At 41.0% G+C, this 22,177-nt stretch overlaps 2 protein-coding genes across 5 annotated transcripts in view; one reads left to right on the forward strand and one right to left on the reverse strand.

Moving 5' to 3' along the window:
• Nucleotides 1–322: 322 nt before the first annotated feature.
• Nucleotides 323–9,908, forward strand: brd7 (bromodomain containing 7). Of its 2 annotated transcripts, none has more exons than XM_056381209.1 (17): nucleotides 323–441; nucleotides 832–1,025; nucleotides 1,141–1,234; nucleotides 1,325–1,382; nucleotides 1,509–1,653; nucleotides 1,940–2,050; nucleotides 2,578–2,747; nucleotides 4,200–4,314; nucleotides 4,564–4,639; nucleotides 4,982–5,089; nucleotides 5,191–5,326; nucleotides 6,315–6,423; nucleotides 6,540–6,587; nucleotides 7,357–7,444; nucleotides 8,617–8,760; nucleotides 9,417–9,557; nucleotides 9,735–9,908. In XM_056381209.1, exons 1-17 carry the CDS (start codon nucleotides 393–395, stop codon nucleotides 9,806–9,808), a joined length of 1,860 nt encoding a protein of 619 aa, XP_056237184.1. In that variant the 5' UTR covers nucleotides 323–392; the 3' UTR covers nucleotides 9,809–9,908. The 2 variants fall into 2 exon arrangements, with proteins under 2 accessions (XP_056237184.1, XP_056237193.1); XM_056381218.1 differs by having other exon boundaries at nucleotides 6,318–6,423.
• A 45-nt stretch (nucleotides 9,909–9,953) lies between these two features.
• The window catches only part of adcy7 (adenylate cyclase 7), a 56,963-nt gene continuing 44,739 nt past the window's right edge, over nucleotides 9,954–22,177 (reverse strand). For 2 of the 3 annotated variants that reach the window (XM_056381171.1, XM_056381178.1), the window contains exons 13-27: nucleotides 20,775–20,834; nucleotides 19,883–19,960; nucleotides 18,759–18,828; nucleotides 18,371–18,468; nucleotides 18,030–18,114; nucleotides 16,589–16,726; nucleotides 16,340–16,438; nucleotides 15,546–15,754; nucleotides 15,069–15,177; nucleotides 14,693–14,851; nucleotides 13,767–13,913; nucleotides 13,425–13,532; nucleotides 13,158–13,272; nucleotides 11,910–12,034; nucleotides 9,954–11,323 (exon numbers count right to left, since the gene is read on the reverse strand). In XM_056381171.1, the coding sequence (XP_056237146.1) occupies nucleotides 11,177–11,323; nucleotides 11,910–12,034; nucleotides 13,158–13,272; nucleotides 13,425–13,532; nucleotides 13,767–13,913; nucleotides 14,693–14,851; nucleotides 15,069–15,177; nucleotides 15,546–15,754; nucleotides 16,340–16,438; nucleotides 16,589–16,726; nucleotides 18,030–18,114; nucleotides 18,371–18,468; nucleotides 18,759–18,828; nucleotides 19,883–19,960; nucleotides 20,775–20,834 (1,747 nt within the window). In that variant the 3' untranslated portion in view covers nucleotides 9,954–11,176. The remainder of the gene's footprint in view (nucleotides 11,324–11,909; nucleotides 12,035–13,157; nucleotides 13,273–13,424; nucleotides 13,533–13,766; nucleotides 13,914–14,692; nucleotides 14,852–15,068; nucleotides 15,178–15,545; nucleotides 15,755–16,339; nucleotides 16,439–16,588; nucleotides 16,727–18,029; nucleotides 18,115–18,370; nucleotides 18,469–18,758; nucleotides 18,829–19,882; nucleotides 19,961–20,774; nucleotides 20,835–22,177) is intronic. The other variant, XM_056381186.1, reaches the window with a different exon arrangement.

Genomic DNA, 22,177 nt, shown 5'->3' on the forward strand with positions numbered 1-22,177 from the left:
ACATGTATTCTGTAATATTGGCACAGATTGCAGAATTAGGAGCAAAGCTGGCCCAGGTGAGCTGATGGAGCTCTTTGTCTTGATCAAAAGCGTTGGATAAATGATTACACCTGCGTGCTCTGATTGAAAGATGGTCTCGGTAACTGCTACAGCTCCCAGATGCTCCTTGTGCTCGCATAGAGGAGCTCTTCAGAAATACTGGTCGAAGTTTAATCCTGAACTTATTTTGCCCCCTACCGGCGAGAAGGGGGGCCGCATCACCGTACGTTACCACCGCCTCCCCGGCAGGTGGCGCTGTATGCTTGCGTCGTTCGGCGCAGTTTCCACTGTAGTGCTTCCGCCACCACAGAGATCAGAGAGGAACCGGTCGGTGCCAGATCAAAATACAAACAATGGGCAAGAAGCACAAAAAGCACAAGTCCGAAAAACACGGATATGAAGGTATTTCACTTGCAGAATGCTCAAGCACTTATTATTTTTTACTATTACTATTGATTTGTTTAATACAAAGACTCGAATACTCTGTTTCGCGCTTGCTAGCCCTGTTAGCATAGTATTAGCCATCTGATAAGTTAGCCTGGTTACTGTTAAACAAAATATGGGACTGATTTAACTATCTGTGTTCTGCATGTTTCTGTCTGTTTTCATACAAGTCGGTCGAAAAAAGTAGGCGATTTAAAAATATAATACAGGGTTAGCTGTAGCTTCTCTTACACGCCTGCTAGGTAAACTGACTAGCTGTTAGCGGCTATTTTTTGTAGCACTTGTCAGTTATTATGTAGTTAGCCACTGTTAGCTAATTGACGCCTCCTGTCGATATTGTGCCCGCAGAGTACGGAGAGAGACCGCTGAAGCTGGTGTTAAAAGTGTCTGGAAACGAAGTGACGGCGGGAAGCTCGAGTCTGGACACATTTTACGACGAGCAGCCGGCGGAATACGACAAACCCAAAGACAAGAAAAAGAAGAAGAAGAAGGATAAAGAGAGGAGCTTTGGGTCACCGGAGGATGACAGAGGAAAGAAAAAGGTAACCCTACTGTAGATTCTGTCCCCAAGATTGGGATAGTCAAGGATGTTGTAAGTAGCTGGCATTGATTTTCCTCATGCTAGGTTAAATTTAACGAATGTTGTTGTAATGATAGATGACAAAAAAGAAGAAAGGACAAGATGCAGAAGGAGACGATGACAGAGAGCAGAGCAGAACTCCTATCCGTTCAGAGCTGGATAAACTGGAAGGTAGTCTCAAATCTCAGCTTCTTTAGGGTTTTGTACCATTTTTTATTTTCTCTTAACCCCTTTAACTTCTCTAACCTTTCTTACTTGCAGAGAAAGAACAGACTCCTCTGCAGGAAGCTTTGAACCAGCTCATCAGGCAGCTCCAAAGGTACATTATTGATCATTTATTGATACGAGGACGTTGTTGGGGACACCACTCTCTATATCTGTCCTTCTTTCTCTGTTTTTTGTATAATAAATTTTATATAATAAATGCTGTTTTTTTTCTCTGTAGGAAAGACCCCAGCGCGTTCTTCTCGTTTCCAGTGACAGACCTCATTGCTCCGGGCTACTCTTCAATTATCAAGCGTCCTATGGATTTCAGTACAATGAAGGACAAAGTAAAGAAAGAGTGCTACCATTCATTGGATGAACTCAAGGTATCTCTCTGCACTGCACACAAGGTTTACTACAGACATACTCAAACAACAGGATAAACTTGCTAAGATCATGTTGGATTTCTGTCACAATAAGAGTCTCTTTCACAGAGAATAAAAGTAAAGTATAATGTCATTAAAAATGTGCCATCTTAGCTATAGCGTGAGCCAAGGCTTAAAGTTTGTCATTTAAACTAGAGTTTTACATTTCTTGAAAACATTTTCACATACAAATGCTGTTTTTTGTCATGTTGTCAAGTGTTTGATGTGGAACATGTTGTTAATGCAGGTGGATTTCAGGATCATGTGTGAAAACGCCATGGTTTACAACAAACATGAAACAATCTACCATAAAGCCGCTCGGAAACTGTTACACTCTGGAATGAAGATCCTGAGCCAGGTATGAAACTCAAGGTTCGGAGTAAGTAACTTCTTTAAGGAATTACACCAGCTGCATCGATTTGTCTTGTTTATTGTGATGTAAACATAGAATCTGACATTTTCCATTTGTTCCCAGTAGGACATTCAAATCAGTATTCACTAAATCATTCTGGGTGACTAGCTTTTTTAAATAGCATTTTTTTAATATGAAAAGTTTATTGTGCCATTATTTATATTTTCATGAATTTTTTTTATTTGGGTGTATGCGATCAGTGTAAAGTGATGGAGTCTTCACGTCAACTGGCTTATTTGCCACCAGATGTCATTATTTAATCTCTACTCTCGAAGTGTAGCAGTGTTGTTTGCTTTAAACTTCATACGAAGCTCTGGAGCGAAGCTAAATGGCCTTGCTTTTGCACTGATCAACAGATGGGGGCAGCAGATGATTACATACAATACCATCAGTACTACCAATGGGTTTTCTTTTTCTAATTATTGACTGCTCTTTCCTGATACTAATAAAAAACGTTTTAATCTTCTCTGTAGGAGAGGCTGGACAGCCTGAAGCAGAGCATAGAGTTCATGTCTGGCCTCGACCCGTCTGCCAAACAACCAGGGAAGTCTGAAGAACAAGGGGGCACCAGCCTTGACCAGAACAGAGAGGGACCCATGACCACAGACACCAGCGAGAGCTCCCACACACCGGGCACACCCAGGTCCTTTAACCCGCTGACCTAAAATCTCATATATTACCTCTGCTCTGATTCTAGGAGGGCCCAGATTACAGTGTGAGGAATTGAAATAATAATGATTATGTATTCACTACACAAACCCCTTGACTCTCCATATTTTACATTCATCTAAAGTCTGTTAAAGATGTATGTGAGATCTCAGAGATCTCTTAAAGACATGTCATTCGAGAAATGGCCAAAATTAGTTTCTGATCTTGAACAGAAGAGAAGAAGATTTTTAAAATATTTTCTCCACCTAACCACATTTACCAGCTTACCTGCTACAATACCAGGTTTTAAAACCAAAATAAGAGCTGACATTGTTGGTTACATGTCAACACAGGAAGAGTTGAGATGACTAAAATGCCAGAAATAAGAATGCTGCACGTTGATTGAAGCCATTTCCAACTTGGTCATTTCCCATTGACAACGTGAGTTTCAGTTTCTGTGAGTGTTTTTTTTTCTCTTTCTTTTTTTTTCCGACACTAAAGTAAATAAGTTTTCCACCGTGAAGCCATTGGCTGAGAATGCGAGGAATGCCTCACAGCATGCTGGTTCTTGTTTTCTCTCATGGCTGTACATCTTTGAAATCAGTGTATTGTTGCCCAGTGACGTAACAGAACCTGATGATTAAAATCATGTGTTAGATATGACTCAATGTCAGAGCAACAGCCTGAGGAACACCTTCACTGTGCTGATTTTCCTTAAGCTACTTGCTACCTTTACATCTTTATGCCTCTGCGCCAATGGAGACATTATGTTCTCAGGTTGTCTGTCCATCTGTCGGTCTGTACGTACGTCCATCCCATTCTTGTGAATGCAACATCTCAGTAACGCCTTGAATTAATTTTTTAAAATTTGGTACAGTCACTTGGACTCAAGGATGAACTGATTAGAATTTGATTGTCAAGGTCACTGTGACCTAACAAAACACGGTTTTCACCATAACTCACGATTTTATATGCTAATTATGACACAATTTAAAACAAATGTCTAAAAGGATGAAATTATGAAGTGTTGACATTTTAAATCCAAATGCTCAAAGGTCAACTTCTCTGTCACATCATAATGTTCTGCAAAAACACCCCATGACATTATTCAGCACAGTAACTCAGGAAGATTGTGACCATATTTCGTGCAACTTGTCTGGCAGAGGCATACATCAGCGAGGTGGTAATTGTAGTGCAAAAGAAGATGCTGCGTATAAAATCTTGATGGTGCTACTGATGTCAATAAAATGCTTAGAGAGATTCAAGATTATTAGAGAGATGAAAGGTGAACGGAGGCGTTTGATAAGCAGAGAAGTTCATACAGATTTCCTTCCTGCAGTATTTTGCTGCTATGTTCATGCTATTTAGTCTCGACACAAAGGAAGAAAAACCTTTTCATTCACGGTCAAAGTGTCTTTCAGTCTTTCAATTTGTGTTTCGTTTGCAGACAGGACAAGGACTCCAAGGATGAAGCAGCAAAGGCAGAGAAAGAGCTGGAGGAAATCCGCAAGGTCATCCAGGAGTCTGGAGGAAAGCTGTCTAACAGAGTGCTGCAGTGTGATGTGAGAAAGCAGGGTTAAACTGAAGATTTCTTTTGGTCAAATGGACATATTCGCCGATAAAAATATGACCCTTTCAAAATGATGGCATGAAAAGAAGCTAATTGTAAGGCCATCGGTTGAGTTGAGTTCTTTTAGTCCTGTAGGGGTTTCATTATTTTTGACGTGTTTGCTTCTAAATGTGAGGTTCTCATACATTTTTATTGGTCTTTCCTGCCATTGAGCCTTACTCAAAATGTATTTGTTGTATAGTTGGAGTTTGCGAGACGGAAGACTGACGGCTCCACCACTTTGGCAATCCTTAATCCAGCAGAACTATCAGCAGGAGGTAAGTCCATCGGAACCTTAATAAAGATCTAATAAACCTTAATTTAACTTAATCACTGGTTCCAGCTTTGGAAATTAGGATATTTGGTGGTTTTCTTACCTTTCGATGATTGTGATTTTGTAGTGTTGCTTGAACAAAAACTAATTGTAGATGTTACTTTGGACTCTGGAAAACTGTTATGGACATGTTTCACTATTTTCAGGCATTTTAAGGTCCAACAATTGATGAAGAATATAATCGGCAAACTCATCGATAATGAAAATAATTGTTGTTTGCAGCCATTGATAATTAAAAAAAAAAAAACTCATGAAATCCGTTAAAATATAATGTTTCCTGTTCCAGATGTTGGTTACTGTCCTGTGAAACTGGGCATGATGTCCAACCGACTGCAGAGTGGTGTGAACACCTTGCAGGGCTTCAGGGAGGACAAGAGGAACAGGATTACTCCAGGTACTCCATTGTGATGACTACATGTGTTAAGAGAACTAACATCAGATCTTAGTGTACATCACTAATGATGAGCCGTCCTGTTTGTAAAACACTTTCCACAGTGTCCTACATGAACTATGGACCCTTCACCTCCTACGCACCCACCTACGACTCCAGCTTTGCTAACATCAGCAAGGACGATTCTGACCTTATCTATTCTTTCTATGGAGAGGAGTGCAGTCTGCAGGGTTCAGACAGGTATGTAGAGTATGACCAAAAACACACTCGAGCTCAGTGGCATTTACACAAAACGTCACTTGAGGCATTCCTGGCTGATTACCTCGCAGATGTTTTCACTGAGTTTACTGAGTCTGGAGCAGCTGTCAGCTGTAGACTGGGCCTCAACCTGACTTCAATTCTTAAACTTTAATTCCAGTTTCTTTCTGTCAGTTATCTCATGGTTCTCTGTGCTGCAGGGCACTCACTGTACCATTGGCTTGCACTTTATGTCTATGGAGATGCAAAGTGATTAAATAAAAAAGTAAACACAGACACAGAACGTAACATCCTTTATTTATGTAGCTGCACATGCTGCTTAGCTAGCTGGTAAACTAGCTAGGTAGCTTAATTCAGAATTACCATTGACATTGTCGTTGCTCGAGCTAACAGATCCTAACTGGCTAAATCTGGTAGCACTTTTTTGAGCTTGCTAGTGTAAAAGTAGCAGGGGACATGTGACAGAAGAACAGAAGACTATTCCGCTTTTTTTGTGTGAGGTTGTCAACTAACGTGCCTCATAAGATAAGACATGCTGCTGTGTATGAGTTTGTTTTTCATTGTGTGTGTTGAATCACTGTGACAGGAACTGTCATTGTCTCTTGTGTCATCTGCTCAGTCTTTTATTTCTCTTCATTGAAAATCACACTGTCACTTTGTTTTCATGTATGAAAATATGTAATTATTGTCAGAAGCATATTTTTCTTTCTTAGAGTGTGTAGGAGGTTCAGTTGCAGCAAGTGTCAGCAGAGTCAATAGCAACTTCTCATTATGCTTGGCCAACAAAGTGATTCTGATTTTAACCTTGCTGCTGCTCAGAAAACACGTGTGTGTGTGTGTGTGTGTGTGTGTGTGTGTGTGTGTGTGTGTGTGTGTGTGTGTGTGTGTGTGTGTGTGTGTGTGTGTGTGTGTGTGTGTGTGTGTGTGTGTGTGTGTGTGTGTGTGTGTGTGTGTGTGTGTGTGTGTTTAGCAGCTTGTCAGACTTTCTGGCCAAATCAGACGAGTACGTGTACAAGCTGGCAGACAATCTCCTGGATGCAATGACGAACGGAGAGCATTCAAAAACCCTGAAGGAGGCAGTAAGCAGTTACTGTGATATCTGAACTGATCCATTTACTACTGACTTTAACAGCTCTGGATCAAATCAAATCTCAGTTTACTGAATCTGCTTTTTCTGTCTTTTCTGCCTCTCCAGCATGTGGATGAGCCAGCAAATACACAAGAGGACAAGGGGGAAAATGAGGTAAGACATTGGAGTCGATCTGGAGCTGGATTTCAGATTGAACACCTGTTGTGTCCCCAGTGATAAGCAGCCCTCCCCCCCTGCACATTACGAATGGAAATGGATATCGAGTTCATAATGAGAAATTTCAGCGTGTGCTATGCAACATAGAACTGGAGCCATTCGCCCTCATCAGTGTTTGATGTGATGTTTGGAGGAGCAGTTCCCACTGTGCGTTGTTTCACTGTAAAGCACGTTCTTGCATAACACCTCATGTGTGGATGCTTAATTTCATTTTGTCAGTATAGATGGCGTTTGCAGATGGCTGCTGCATCAACCAGCTGTGTCAACATAGCAGGGGCCTGCGTTTAGCTTTGATCCATCCACGCATGGAAAGAACATTTCCCCTCCAAACACAGCGGTGCTGTTCGCTAAAGGCCCGCTGGTGGAGAATTTGGAGAGGCCCATGTTTTCTTTCAGTGCCCGCTGGCAGGCGCGGCTGAATCGCTCCTCAGAGCAGCGGAGGAAACCAGAGCACAGGCCCCTCCGTCAGGCACACAGCAACCCTCTGTCCTGGCTGTTTGCTGTTCTTGGCCGCTCTCCAGTTTATTCTCATCCCCTGCTCGGGTGTTGCAGCTTTTCATCAGATTTAATTTTATTGGCGCAAAGTCGCAGCGTGTCTAAAGAGGCTTCAAAGGTCCTGGATGTTCCCTTGAAACGTCAGCTGTCCAATGAGAAATGCATTTTTCTACTCTGACTAAACATGTTGTTTCCCCTCCATCTCTTGTAGGTAGCTGAACCTGAAGCATCTAAGTGCAGCAGGCTCAACTCCCTGTGCTCCGCTGCAGGCCTGCAGATGGCTGAGGAGCTCTCTGGAGGTAAAACTTCTCACACATAGTTTTTTTAGATTTAGGGATGCAGTTAACAATTACATGCAGTTAATGTGTTTATTAGTTTTTTTCATTTTAAGATAGGTTCACAATTTTTTAAGTCGCCATTGTGTGATCCCCCTGTCCATATGAGCCCTGGAAAAAATTAAGTTTCACACATTCTGTTTCAAAATGTCAAAAGTTCAGATGAAACTAATACGAAGCTTCAGGAATGTGACTTTGTCAAAATGAGTGAGTGTCTTTGTCTCTGTAGCACAGAATTCTCCCTTTTGTCCCCACAAATAGTGTTTTCTTGCTGAGCGTCTTTTACACTGACTGAGCTCTGACATTGGAGTGGCATCAGTAAGAGATCGCTTCAAAGCTCGTGTGGACAGGAGGAACAGTTACAACTTTAACGCCGTAGAGCTTTCAAAACCATATGGGCATGTGGTCCATATGTGGTTAAGACAGACTTGAAACTGTGTAGTCTATAAAATGTCAAAAAAAAGATGTCAGAAAATAATGAAAAGTTCTGGTGACAGCTTCAGATTGCTTTTTCCTGCTCTTTTGTCCGACCACATTTTCAGATGTAAAACAGAGAAAAACAGCAAATCCTCACTTTAAAGAAGCTGGAAACAGATTGTTGCTTTTCGAGTTATCAAAATTGTAGCAGCTTTATTTTCTTTTGATTCACTTAATGTAATTCAAAAAAAATTTCACCTTCATTTACATTGCACATCAAAGTAATTTCACATTGCAGTTTTATTTAAACTAAAGTGTAAACCTGTCACATAACAGCCCACTGTCATGGAAGATCACAGATATGATCTTCCCACATCTGGTCAGCCCTGACTGCTTTCTCTGTGCATGAAAGGATTATGGGAACAAAGAAGTTACCCTCTAAATTCTGCTGCCACTTAGCTAATTCAAAACAAACAAACAAAAACAACCCCCATCTGAAGCAGCTGGATGGAGGCTCAGCATTCTCAGGTATAAATGTAACTGTAAGACTGAGGGGTCCATCACCAGGGCTCAGAAAGAATGGCTTTATTGTTGTGGATTTGTGTAACCAAAAACAGCAAAAGTTAGCACAAGGTAACTGGAGGAACACAGAGGAGGTGTTAACTGTGTATGTGTCGGTGTGTTGTCCGTCTGTCACCCACCTCCCCTATCCGTCACAGAGGCCCTGCACTTCCAGCGGAAACTGGATGAGACTACAAAGCTGCTGCGCAACTTGCAGGAAGCACAGAAGGAGCGTCTGAGTGCCAAGCAGCCTCCGAACATGATCTGCTTGCTGGCCCCGACTGCCAAGGAGCTGGAGCTGGGTAAGAGCCTCTCAGTGCAGGCACCTTCCTCACCTTAAGCTGCAGACCTCTAACAACACTCTCACGTTTTTAATGGCCATCCTGCACAGATGTGGTTTGTCTTTTAGACAGTGACATTGACCTCGTTCCCAGTGATGTCATGGTTGAAATGGCAGTTTTGTGTTTTCAATTTTTGGGTGTTGAATATTTGTACTACTGTTTTGACCTGTGCTTGGAGTTTACTTTGGCTAAGCTGGCCAATGCTGCTCAAACTACACTTCATTTTTGTACAGAATAAACAAAGATACAACATGCTAACTTGTGAGCTTTAGAGATGCTGCTAGGTGGATTTTGGACGGAGCCAGGGTAGCTTCCCCCCCCCTTTTCACTCTTTATGCTAAGCTAACAGGTTGCTAGTTCCAGCTACATATTTGGCATACAGATATCAACCTTTTTGTCTAAAACTAATAAGCACATTCACCAAATGTTGGACTATTCTTTTAACATGACACAGAACTTCCGGTGGAAGAATATTCTGGCTATCGGTTGAATCAATAGCAAAAAAAAAACAGCTAAATTGAGATTAGCTTGGATAACCTCTTCTCAAAATAAAAATTACACAAAGCTTTATCTCATTTCCTGCTGTCTTCATAATGTTCCTTTTCTTGCGTTTACAGCTGAGAAGGTGACTGGGAACCTGGCCGAGCTGACTGGCCAAGTGGCGCCGTGTGATGTCAGCAGCATCTACGGCATTAGGAAGGCCATGGGCATCGCTGTACCTCCAGAACCCCCTGAGCCCTTCATAGACCTCACTACAGGTAAAACACCTGATACAACCTGCTGCAAACAAGCTTTTCTTCTGCAAACATGTAACCTGTGGGATATGCAGTTTTTAATTTGAATATTTTAACATCCCTGACTGCCTAATTTTACCTTACAAATACTGTGCATTTCAGCCACGGCATAGCACCTAATATACTTGTCAATGTTTTCAGTGCAGGAGATGGCTGAACCAATGGAGGCCTTGTCCACTTGTCAAGATGCAGTTCCGGTCGTCGCTGTAAAATGACATTTCAACCACCCTCATTCAGTTTAATAATTTAAGTTTTGTATAAACTTTTGTGTGACATTTGTATGCATTTCAATCAATAAACCATTTTTTTTTTATATAGAAACCTTGGCTCATGTGAAGCACTACACAACAAAACCACAGACTTAGGAAAACATTTATTACATTCTGTAGCTGTACAAAATTCAATATCACATTTGTTCACACAAAGGCCAATACATTATTATTATGTAACCACAATTACAGACAAGTTGGTGGTCTCAAAAGGTAAGGCCACGAGACAAATTAAGTTTTCAGAGGCACAGAGAGCGATCCAGATCGGGTCAGATGATCACATCTGAGCTGGAGCCAGAAAAAACATTCACAGCAGGCAGATAGTTGGATCACACAGACTGAGGACACCGAGGAGAGTGTCACAGGTTTCCCGCATTGCAGCATATTTGCAGACAGGCAGCTAAAGACACTGAAAACTGTTTTCTTATCTGAGCAGAATAAACATTTAACAGATGGCATACATACAGCACACAGATTTGTCTACCTCCTCTTGAAACACAGCAAATATCTTGTTGTATATATTACTTGGGCCAAACTGCACAGCTGGAACCTAAAAGAGCTTCACATAAAGAGTTGTTAAACCTAAACTTATGCAGCAATCAAAGGTGCTGAGGATACATTAATTTTAGGATTTGTAGTTTGGCCAGAAAGTGAAACTTACTTTTTGTTGTCTGAATTATGTCTTGCAGAAAGAAGAAAGAAAATAGCTTTTCTATATCTACTGTACAGCCTGTTCCTGACATTGAAACAGCTCTGTCCAACCGCCTCACATATATCTTGCTCATTACACAGTAACAGAGCGGAGTGTCCATCCCTTCTAAAACAGGAAAACTACATAGGTTTCACATTATGATCCAAACAGAATCCATTGTTTTGTTTTTATAGGACCAAACAGGTCCTCAAAAATACATAACTGTATTTGGCATTAGTATAATATACATCTTTTCTTTCACAAACAACATCTAGGTTAAAGACAGAAAAAAAAGGTACAAAAGTGACTGATCATTGGATGTGAATGTGTTTGTGAATAGAAAAAGATGGTGATTGTTCGTACTGACCATCTCTCCATCATGACCGCCACATCCTGATCTGACAAAAAGGGTCCCAAGCAGAGAGTTCAATGTCACATCCACCACACAGCGTGGCGGCAGTTCCTTTAAGTCCTTAATACTCCTCAGTATTTTCATTCAGCAACGTCACTGGAACAGAGCTGTATTACAGTCACATCTGTCTCAACACTTGTGTGCAGGAGCTTGTAAACTCTGACTCGTACATGAGCCTATCTCCAGTTCTGTTGACTGTGGAGGCCCAGCCTCAGCTCAGCCCCATACCTTGCTGCTTGCTCATGTCGGTACACACAAAGAAGGTTTTTAGCTCCCCTTTCCCCTTGACATTGATAAATCCTCGACACTCGCACGAGTATCCCAGCTTCTGTAGCACGGCGGACGTTTCCTCTGTTACCTGGAAGTAGTCACAAAAAAATAATGCGTAAATGCAGCTAAGAAAAGTCCAATTTAAACAGCTAATTTATAACTTTTTTCTTAATAGTTACAGACTTCATCATAAAACTCAAATGAAATTATATGGTCCCAAATAACACCTGAATTTTCTTAATGAATGCATGTATCAATTTCCAACTTCATTATGACAGCATTACACTGCAGCTATGGTAGTATTAGATGACAGCCAATAGCAGAGGCAAAGTAATTCAAGTAGTTTCTCAAGTTAAAGCATGAATTGCTTTGAATTCACAAGTAAATGGGACACACCAGTGCACAAAGTGCAGTTTCAGGGAAAAGGTAAATAAAATGTTCATCTCATGAGAGGTTCTTATGACTGGCAGAGGATGGGATTTTTTTTTGTTGCTGTTAAGATGGATCGAAAGTCAGAAATTGGATCTTTGTAAATCCAGCCATGATTGTGTTGAGATTTGCAATAGAAAGCTAAGAAACTGCAACTATGTGAGAAGTGACCTATTGCTGTTTGACCTTTAAGAACACCATATGAAACGCTGCTGTCTGCCTTTGTTGGACTGTGCTGAATGTACCTGGATCTTTCCGAGCTCCCCGGTGCTCTCCATCCTGCTGGCTACATTGACCGTGTTGCCCCAGATGTCATACTGAGGCTTCCTCGCCCCGATCACTCCAGCTATCACTGGGCCATGATTAATGCCTGTGGAAGAACAAACAAGAGCGCACCACCCAAAATTTAACTCTGTATTTATGGTGTAATGTCCATGTGGAGAATTTACAGAGAAAGTGACACAACATGTCAAGGTCACAAATGAGATTCATCCATCTACAGACCTCACCCAGTAGAGGTGGAGATGATCCATGAAAAGGTAAAATGTCAGCCAGAATGAAAAACATTTTTATTCATTACTACAAAGCAATCTTTTTTGTCAAGGACATGAGCCAGCAAAAGGGCAAATTGAAATAGTTGAAAAAGGTTTGACAATATTTTATCAGGGATTTTTAAAACTGCAAACATCAAATTCCTCTGCGAAAACCCAGGCAAAGAAATGTAACAATTCACTGCATCTATCAAGAAGTTTGAGTGATAAAAGTGTGAGAAGAAATCTGTTTCACAGATAATCATGTCACTGAACACATTACGTAAGTATATGATAACACCATAAAAAGTGTGTCCCTTTATTTGATGGAGCCCGCCACCAAAGTTGTGGCTGCTCAGTACAAAAGGTCTGTGCCAAACACTAATTGCTTTTTAATAAACACATATTTCAAGAGCAGAAGGTAGTGTGTTTTGTTTCAGTTACAACATGTTCAGACACAGCTGCTGATAGGGACAGTAATCTGTTAAAGACGGTTTATTCCACTCAGCTTGAGTTTCAGTGTTTATGCCTTATGTAAGTTTTTATCTCCAAAGAAATGTAAATGTTTTAACCAAAACTTTTATCCAAGTTTTTGTCTGCTCAGATTCAAGTCTGGGAATAATTGTGTCAGGAATGCAGACACAACACACACTCTCAAACGGGTTCTGTCTCTATCTCTTGGTTTGACTTTAACATTTATTATATATATATATATATTATATATAATATAAATTGTTTGATGTACTGGTTAACCACAGTAATTTCTCCTTAGCACACAAACAACCACAGCTGATACAAATGATTTCTGTCAAAGGTGACAGCTTATAAAGATGCGTTCACTTTGATAAGACTGTTGCATTAGTGTCAATCATGCAGAGAAACCTGTTGGGTTGCTGAGTTGGGCCAATCAGAGCGGGATACATCGCAGTGTTCAGTCAATGAAAGGCAGCAGAGCTCACTCACCCACACGGAGCCTGAAGCTATTGAAGGAATGTCTGTTGATGCCGTCCAACTTGCCGATCAGAGCGATTGCAAACTCCACCATGTTCCCTATCTGGGCCTGTTGCCTCTCTATGTCCTGGAAGAACACAATCAGAGCTATGTCATTCCACTGCCTCATTATGACTGCATTATGTTTTTGTTTTTTTTGTATTGATGATTGCTGAGAAACACTTAACAGAGCCGATCAGACCCTGGTCTGACCCAGGTCTGAAGCAGTAGCTACTCCACCTGATTGTTCTCCTGACCAGGCGTCCCACTAAGCCCAGCAGCAGCCATGTAAGTGCTGCCAATTGTCTTGATCTTCTCCACACCACTGAACTTTGGCTTGGACAGCAGCTGTTGGGTTAGAGGACAACAAAATGAGTCAATGTGTATATGTAAAAACTTAATCATTTACAGTACTTGCTCCTGCTGGCATTTACACTGCAGGGATTTAGCTAGATAATAATACTGTTTCAGCACAATGGTAACCAATTACATAAACAGAGCTACTGATAACAGACATAGATGTCATGTATCACAGAGAAGGATGAGGTTGACAGAGAGCATTTCCTTCTTTGTCTTCCTGACCTCGTCAAAGTCGGCGATGATCTCGTTGAGCAGCCTCAAGCATTCCAGGCCCTCCTTGTTGATATCACACTCTGTGTAAAACTCTTTGAAATCCGGCACCGAGGCAAACATCACACACACACAGTCATACGACTTGTAGTAGAGGTCCTGTTGGGAAAAACCCCAAATATAAAATGAACAGTTAATAGTTTTACCAAGGAGGAGAATGACAGTGTTCCGCTTTAAGGTTTTAGGTATAAGTGATATTTTCAGACAGACCTCCTGTAACTACAGCAACTCACAGTTTCGGGCTGAATTAAGCTCATAATAGTAAAGAAAACTCAAGACAAGTGCTGCACCAAACTCAAGATGCAGCACTACCTTTCATAAATCCCCACACAAGATAATTCCTGTCAACCAGTGTCACCCAAGTAAAATGACATTTGCTTCAACATAGTCACCACGACACTGGAAGCCATCAAAGCACAGAGCCGCTTCTGACAAACACTGTTTGCAAATATGCCCAGTATGGTGTGCCAGTGTCATTTTAACCTTTACAATCAAGTCATTGTCAGTGATAATCTGATAACCTCATGAGTAAACAGTCGGCACAATAAATAAGTACAGTATCATGTTCCACTAAGGGGCAAAACATTCCCTCTGCTTGTGCCTACTACTTCTTTTCTTTTTCTTTTTCTGTCTTATCTTTTTTAAACCTGTTGTTGCTCTACTGGCCAAATGTCCTCTCAGAGATTAGTGCAACTTTTTCCTCATCTTAGAAGTTACACAATATTTTGGAAACACCCAAACATCATAGGAAACATTCATTCAGTTTTCTATGTTAAAAATGTAAAGCTGAAGGGATCCATACTGAACTTTACATAAGCAAGTCATGGCTGTAGTATTGTTAATTCGCCATTAAAGAAATAGAGTGGGTGGCATCTCACCTCGTTCTTTTTATTCTCCCCAACAAACAGCGCTGCCACGTGGGCCGGCAGCACATTCTCTAGCAGAAGGCGGTTCAGGTTCTCCCTGGTCTCGATCTCGTCCTGCTCTGTGTGGTTCTTGTACTTTAGTAGGAAGTCTTGGCGGAAGCAGGACTCATTCTAGTGAGACAGAAACACAGTGAGTTTAGAGCAGACAACAAAGAAAACCAGAACTTAAAACTGTTTTAATTTGAATTTTCCTGGATTTCTTGCAGGTGTAGATAAAGTAATGATGGGCTCTTATATGAATGTGCATTTGTGGGTTCCATTTGCACACCTTTTATGTTTCTAATCTGAAGAAATGAAATAAGGAGGAAGATGCAAAGAATGTCATTACCTGTTGTGCGATGATGATCATAGTAACCAGGAACAAGGTGATGTATATGCAGCTCATCACCTGGGGGTGTTTCACCAGCCCTATCCATCTCAGGATGGATTCGTCATCTCTGTTGTAGAACAAACAGGAACATTGCGCCTGGACTTCACTTTGAGTTACATATTTCACACATGATCATTCACAGTAAATGGGAATTAATAACTCATGTCTTTCTAAGGGAACTTTTAACCACTAGCACCCTCATTGTTCTGGTTGTTTATTATTCCACCAGTTAATTATTATATATATTTAACTGTTCTGATTCAGTTAAGTTATACAGTTGTAATATAATGCAATGTGTTTCAATAATTTCTTTGTTTGAAATATACATGCATGCGTATGCTGAGAGCTTTTGTTCTTGTGCAAAAGAACCACAGACTAAGACTTCAAGAGAAGCAGCAGAAAACTACCAGACAGTCTACAGGATTTTCTTTTTACATTGAATCCAACTTGCTGCAGTTCCAGCTGTTATTGGTCTGAGCATAGAGGAAATGTCCGTAGGCCACAAACAGTTTCTTCTTGGTGCTGAGGATGATGATGTAGTATGCTGTGGAGGCCAGGGTGAGGAAGAGCACTTTGAGCTCAAAGCTCACCCGCAGGAAGACTCCACATGCAATGAGGGAGAGGATACAACAGTACACAGAGTACTGAGTGAGAGAAAGAGGGGAGAGACAGAATTAGACCTGGGAAAAATACCAGAAGCAACTTTCACAGTATCAGACAATATCCTAGGGACAACTTAGCACAGTGAGGAGGAACTCAAATTCAGCTCAAACGGGCTCAATGGGTTTGATTATTGCATAGACAGGAAAAGTACCCAGAGTGGGAGCATGCTGTTAACTGATATACAGATTAAAGTGCAAAACTGTGCCCAACAACTGCTTTGCAATTGTGTGTTAACAGGTTTTATTTTGAGCCACCCAGTCATCTCCTACATTAATCTAACAGCACACACACTGAACATACTAAACATTGCAATGAAATGTCTGATGTTTTGGTCCTTGCATTCAATCCTTTTTTGCCATTGTTGTCTAGAAAAACCCAGAAACTCAAGTGATAGTGACACACAAATCCCTCCATCCTGGCATCATGTCATCTCTGGTATTCCATTAAATACATAGCAGGATTATTTGCAAATACTATTTAATCTGGCCTGATATGAAAAATACATTAGATATTTCCATTTTATCATTGTCTATGGTTTGGGTCAGGGTTACTAATCCATCACTCACAGGCAGGTAGAAAAGGTCTCCATCTAATCCCTGCTCATGGGTATGATTTGTGGGACAAAGGCCATTAATGTCTGGTGTCACATCTGTCAGGTCAAAGCACTGCAGGGGGATAAAAAAAGATTTGAGTGACAATTAGACACTGGACAGGGTGCTTTGAAGTTCGGCATGCCGGCTATGAAGTGCAGCACAGCTAGAAATAGAGTATATAATGACCCCCTCTTAGCACTCGACATGTGAGTGTAGTCTTACCAGGTTGAACACTGCCAAAATAATGATGACCGCAGTGGTGATGGTCGCCAGAGGGAGGCGCACACACGGCCGCTTTACCACCGCCTCTGACACAGCTGGCAGCCACTGGCACCTTGACAGCTTCTCTGGAAATAGCCGCTGCAGATGATAAAGAGAAGTGAGGAGAGAGATGGAGTCAAACAGGTATGAAGAGCATGTGACTCATACACAGTCATCCATCTCTAGACATCATGTGTGAGTGACTCAGTGCTTGGTTATTTCCAGTGAAGGGATCCGTCTGAGAGGCGAAAACGCTGCCCGTCAAGGACTGAATGTCAGCTGTCACACACCAACTCAGTGGGTTAGCTATAGAAAGCTGCAGCACTGTGAATACAGGGGACAGTTTCCAAGACATGTTTCCATTCACTCTCTAGAAATTCCTGGCACAGTGAAACACATATGCAGACAGACCCTTTTCACCCTTGCCTTTATTTATCGAGCACTTGCCTACTGTAATATGTTTGTCAACTTCTTCTGGTTGGCTGCAAGAGATCATTATTTTGTTGATTATTTTTTGTTCTTCTCTCACTATTAAAAACAAGGACATTGTACAAACACACCTAGCCTTGGCTAAACTCTGTATTATGTAAAAAATGCAAATGCATGTTAAAATACAATTTCAAGTGTGCAATTAATAATGTGAAATTATTAAACATGATAACTTTATGTTTATATACAACAGCATTTTTTCTGAAGAATGTTTCAGTGTTTCTGGCCTGAAAAAAGAGGCAGGAAATGACTCAGAAGATATGTACAGTATTTATTTTGAGATTCAAAATTCATTCTCATTTCTACAGTGTAACCACAAGGTCAGTAGATTATGTTCTGGAGCTTTTGACTGTATCATATAGTCTTCTGATCTAGACCTCATCTGTGCATTACTTGTGGGTTAATACAGTCAAAATAATGAGGAGTAAGCTTAAAAGAGGCAATGGACAGAGGGTGAGAAAAACTAAATTTTCCCTGAGGGCTTGCTCCTTTTTATGACATTCATCTTGTGTGGCCTTCACACTACAGGGACACAACAATCTATAAAGAATTTCCCATTTATTTTCCAAAGAAATTAAATTAATTGAATACCACTTTCCAGCAAAACACTTTTGAGTCATGGACATGTAATGCATGTCAGAGTCAGGCCTGCGTTATACAATATGGGACTTTAACACAAGCCGCTGGACAAATGAAAACCCTTCCACACTGATGCCTGACCTGCATCCAGCATGGTGTGACGGGTTGCTGTGAAGAGGTATCAAAGGGTTGCTGTGACTGTGATGCCTACTTTTTCCACTTTTTACAAAACCAAATATTAACTGGGACAAACTGCCTGAAAAGAGCTGACACCTGAACTGAATCCCTGAAACATCTGAATGTTGAACGTGAATGTAAGACTTAACACACTGACCTGTAAGTGACCTGCGAAACAGATGGCCAGGGTCAGCAGCAGCACACAAACCAAAACTCCAAATGACTTCCCCAACATCTGTCGACTGAGGGAGATAAAAACCAGTGCATATCAGACATCAGTCTCCACCAGCCTTTCCCCAGCAGTACACCTATAATCTTCATAGTGTGCTTTTGAAATAATAGATGACCTGTGACAAATGATGTCTGCTACATCGCATAATTCAGGGGCAAAGAAAAAAGATGTACACTGCCCATTCTTCCCAGTTGCACTGGAAGATAATAACCGTCAACATCTTTGAGTAAATTTTAAGTAACACAAGAAAATGTGGTCATACTCACTCCTTTGAAACAAGCATCTGAACCAAAAATATGCAGAGGAAGATGAGGGTGGCACAGCCAACATAGTATTTGAACATCGGCAAATCCAGGGCTCGGTACTTAGAGGAAGAAACACAGAACACAGCTGAACCTCTGCTTGAATGGAAATGTATGACAATGTAGAAATAAATATACAGTCAAGACCATAAGTATTTGGACAGTTGCACATAAGTTTGTTCTTCAGTCTCAGCAAAAATCATTTAAATTGAGTTTTAGTAGGTTTGTATGTGAGATAAATCCCTTTAACACAGAGTGCCCAAATTGCAAGGGTTCAAATGCTGTCCACATACTTGCAGTCTGGACTGTAAATAATTTCAGTGATCTATTTGCAGCTTTATGTCAAACTAACCTGTTTTTCCAGATCTTTCTTTGGAAACCACAAAGCTAATCGGACACTCTCTTCAGACTTAGACCACTGCCTGAAAGAGAGGAGGGGAGGAAGGAGGGAAGGAAGAAATGATGGAGAAAGAAATCAGGAAAGGGAGGAAGGAGGAAAGAGAAAAAGAAAGGACAGATAATTGCTCTGACTTTTACGTTTAACATCTGTAGTGTCACTGTTTTAAAGGGTAAATCAGCACGGCATCACATAGTACATAAATAGCTGTTGCACTTGTGATGTTCGTCAATAAACAAGTAGTAGCTGCCTGATGCTTGCAGATCGCTGTGAATCAATAAACACACACAGAAAGGTAATAAATTATACTGTACAGCTACCAATAGACCATTATGAAGGCTTATAAGCTAAGCTACATGTTTTGTAACATCCTGGAGGAGTCAAATACCATGCTGGTTAGTTAGTTAACATTTTACAAAGAAAATTATTATTAATATATTATTATTTTGTCTTGATATCGATGTACGGTACAGTATTCAATAAAGTATTGTGTTGTAATTAAGCAATGATATGGTAACAAGACTACAAGCCATGCTACAGCAATGCTGCTGTGTGAGGCTTTGGTACAGTGGTGCTTTGGCCTAAATGCTAACATGCTGATGTTTAGCACATGTAATATTTACCATGTTCACCATCTTAGCTTCATGTAATAGCATGCTATCATTTACTAACTACCCATAATCACAAAGTAGAGGTGAGGCTGATGGGAATGTTGGGACCAAAGGTATTACAAGTTATCCTGAGTTGGGATCACCTATGTCATTAGTAGTCATTCTCAGGCAGCATCAATGTTCATAGTTGTTGAGATATTTTAGCCTTGACCAAAGAAGTGGACCGACCTACCAAATTGTCAAGTTTGACTTGATATCATTTGCATAGCCATGTCTAAATTTCCTGCTTTACCTGCTTTATCATTAAAGTTTGGAAATGGTTAAAATTTTCAACCCTTAGAGAACATTGTATCAAAGGTTTTAGTAGTAATTCACTGCAGATTGAACCTTGAATGATGATTTTCATGCTATTCGAGTTATATTATTCTATGAACAATATGATTTGATTTATTGTAAAAATGGACCTACTTGCTGCTGAGCTCATCTATGGTAGTGGTCATCTCATTGTGCAGCTCCTCGTCAAACTTACTCTTCTGGGATTTGTTCCTGCAGCGGAAAGCACGCAGACAATTAGGAAGAGGCAGACGGACAGAGACTGAAATGCACAGACTGACTGGGACAGATGTTGAAAAACCAGATCAGGTCATGCAGGTTACTCAGGTCCAGTTTAGCTGTGCCTGGAGGTAACTTGGTTAATGCCATTCTAAGCATTAGTGGGAAAAGAGAAATATTGTTTGTGCCTGTGAGAGAGTAATGTAGGGGGAGTGTGCCGGATGCAGAACGTTGTGTGTTAGATGATCTCTGTGAGATTCAGTGGGAGTGTTTCTGCTGTGCTTCTGCTTGGAAACCCCCTACTCTATCAGGAAGGAAACACTCACCACAGATGCACAGACCCAGATACACACAAGCTCCAGTCAGTGATCAGTGTTAATAGTAGCATGTCAGTCCACTAACAGAGGTTACAGGGTTTCTGATGCTATTTGAGATCACACGTCGCCCTGTTAAAAAGAGGTAGCAGTGAGAAATCATGAGAAAAGAACAGTATTACACCTCTGCTCGGGTTAGTGTTGGGAAAGCACGGCTCTCCACTAAGGCAGTAGTTCTCACCCTGGGGGACAGGACACCACAATGAATTTATTTGGGATGTGGCGGAGTCAAAGAATGGTTAAAAAGGTGGGTGTGATAACGAAAATGAATCAATTCAACAATATCTAAATAATTCCTATTGAGAAACTGCACGTAGCCTACTGACTGTAAAGTACTAATCTGCATCAGTTCTTTTTGTTTAAGGGGGTCACAAGCCAAAAGGTTGAGAACTACTGCACTGAGGGACCTTACGGGCCATGAAGGCCCCACTCACTTATAGCTGCTGAATGGAGGTGTGGGCAAGGTGAATGGTTCCTCTAGAGACTCATCAAAGCTGCCAAGGCCCAACAGTAAGACATAAACACAGATTCATCACAGAGAAAAACACAGGGCCAATGACGAAATAAATGTGAAAATCTATCTAAAACTGTTAATAGCAGCTAGATACAGGCTTGTGAACAGGTGATGCACACTCACAACTGTTACTTTTAACCACAGAAAATACACACTGTGCTCTGTAATGTCATCAAGCTTGAGTGGGTGCAACTCAATTTCACTGTCATTTCACTTCAGCTTCACACATGTTCACCAGCTGCTGCCTCCGCTACAGTGGACTGTGAATACATGAATGAAATTAACAATTTCCGAGACAAAGCAAACCTCCATTCTCCCAGGGTGGAATGCCTAAAAGCACACACTTATCTCCTCTAATCATATTACTCCAGCCCACACTGTTTGTGTAGGTGAGTACTGCCCACTAATCAGTAGCTACACTTAAAATATTTGTCTGTGCGCTTACTGCCTGTGCCAGACAGGTAAAGAGAATTAACCATTAGAAGCTATAACCGTAATCAATTTGTCTATGCATTATTTGAAGCTAATGGTGGGCTTGTCATAGAACTCAGCACTCCCACCACTCTGCAGGAATGACTGCCAAAGCAGCACAGTTATACTAAACAGACCCTCGATGACAACAATCTGTTTTATGTGGAAGTTGTGACTGCAGGTTAAGGCAAGTGCACTGTCTTATTGTCAAATAATGTTTTGATTTTAAGAACTATTTTACCCAGTTTTATAATCACAAGGGTATGGCCTCCCTTTGCTCACAAAACAGCATCAGTTCTTTGTTCCACAAGAAGTTGGAAACTTTCCTTTTAGATTCTGCCCCATGTTGACATAACTGTATCACATAATTTCTGCTAATTTGTCAGCTGCACGTTCATGCTGCCAATCAGCTATTCTACCGCTATGACTTCCTAAAGGTTTCATGAACATTGTCATGTCCACGAAACTTGTTTGAGATTACTTTTGCTTTGTGACATGGTGCATTATCATGCTGAAAGCAGCCATTAGAAGATGGTTAATTGTGGCCATAAAGGGATGCACATGGTCAGCAACAATACTCAGATAGGCTGGAGCATTCAAACTATGATTGATTGGTATTAAGGGCCATAAAGTGTGCCAAGAAAATATTCTTAACACCATTACAATACCACTACCAGCCTGGACTGCTGTAACAAGGCAGGTTGGGTTCATGTATTCATACTGTTCATGCTGCTGCTGTTCAGAAATCCAGATTCATCAGACCTGGCTAAATTTTTCAACTGTCCAGTTTTGGTGCATCTGTGCCCACTGCAGTCTCAGATTTCTGTTCCTGTGTGACAGGAGTGGAACCTG

The sequence above is a fragment of the Seriola aureovittata genome, chromosome 1 (assembly GCF_021018895.1).
Source record: "Seriola aureovittata isolate HTS-2021-v1 ecotype China chromosome 1, ASM2101889v1, whole genome shotgun sequence".
Classification (NCBI taxonomy): domain Eukaryota; kingdom Metazoa; phylum Chordata; class Actinopteri; order Carangiformes; family Carangidae; genus Seriola; species Seriola aureovittata.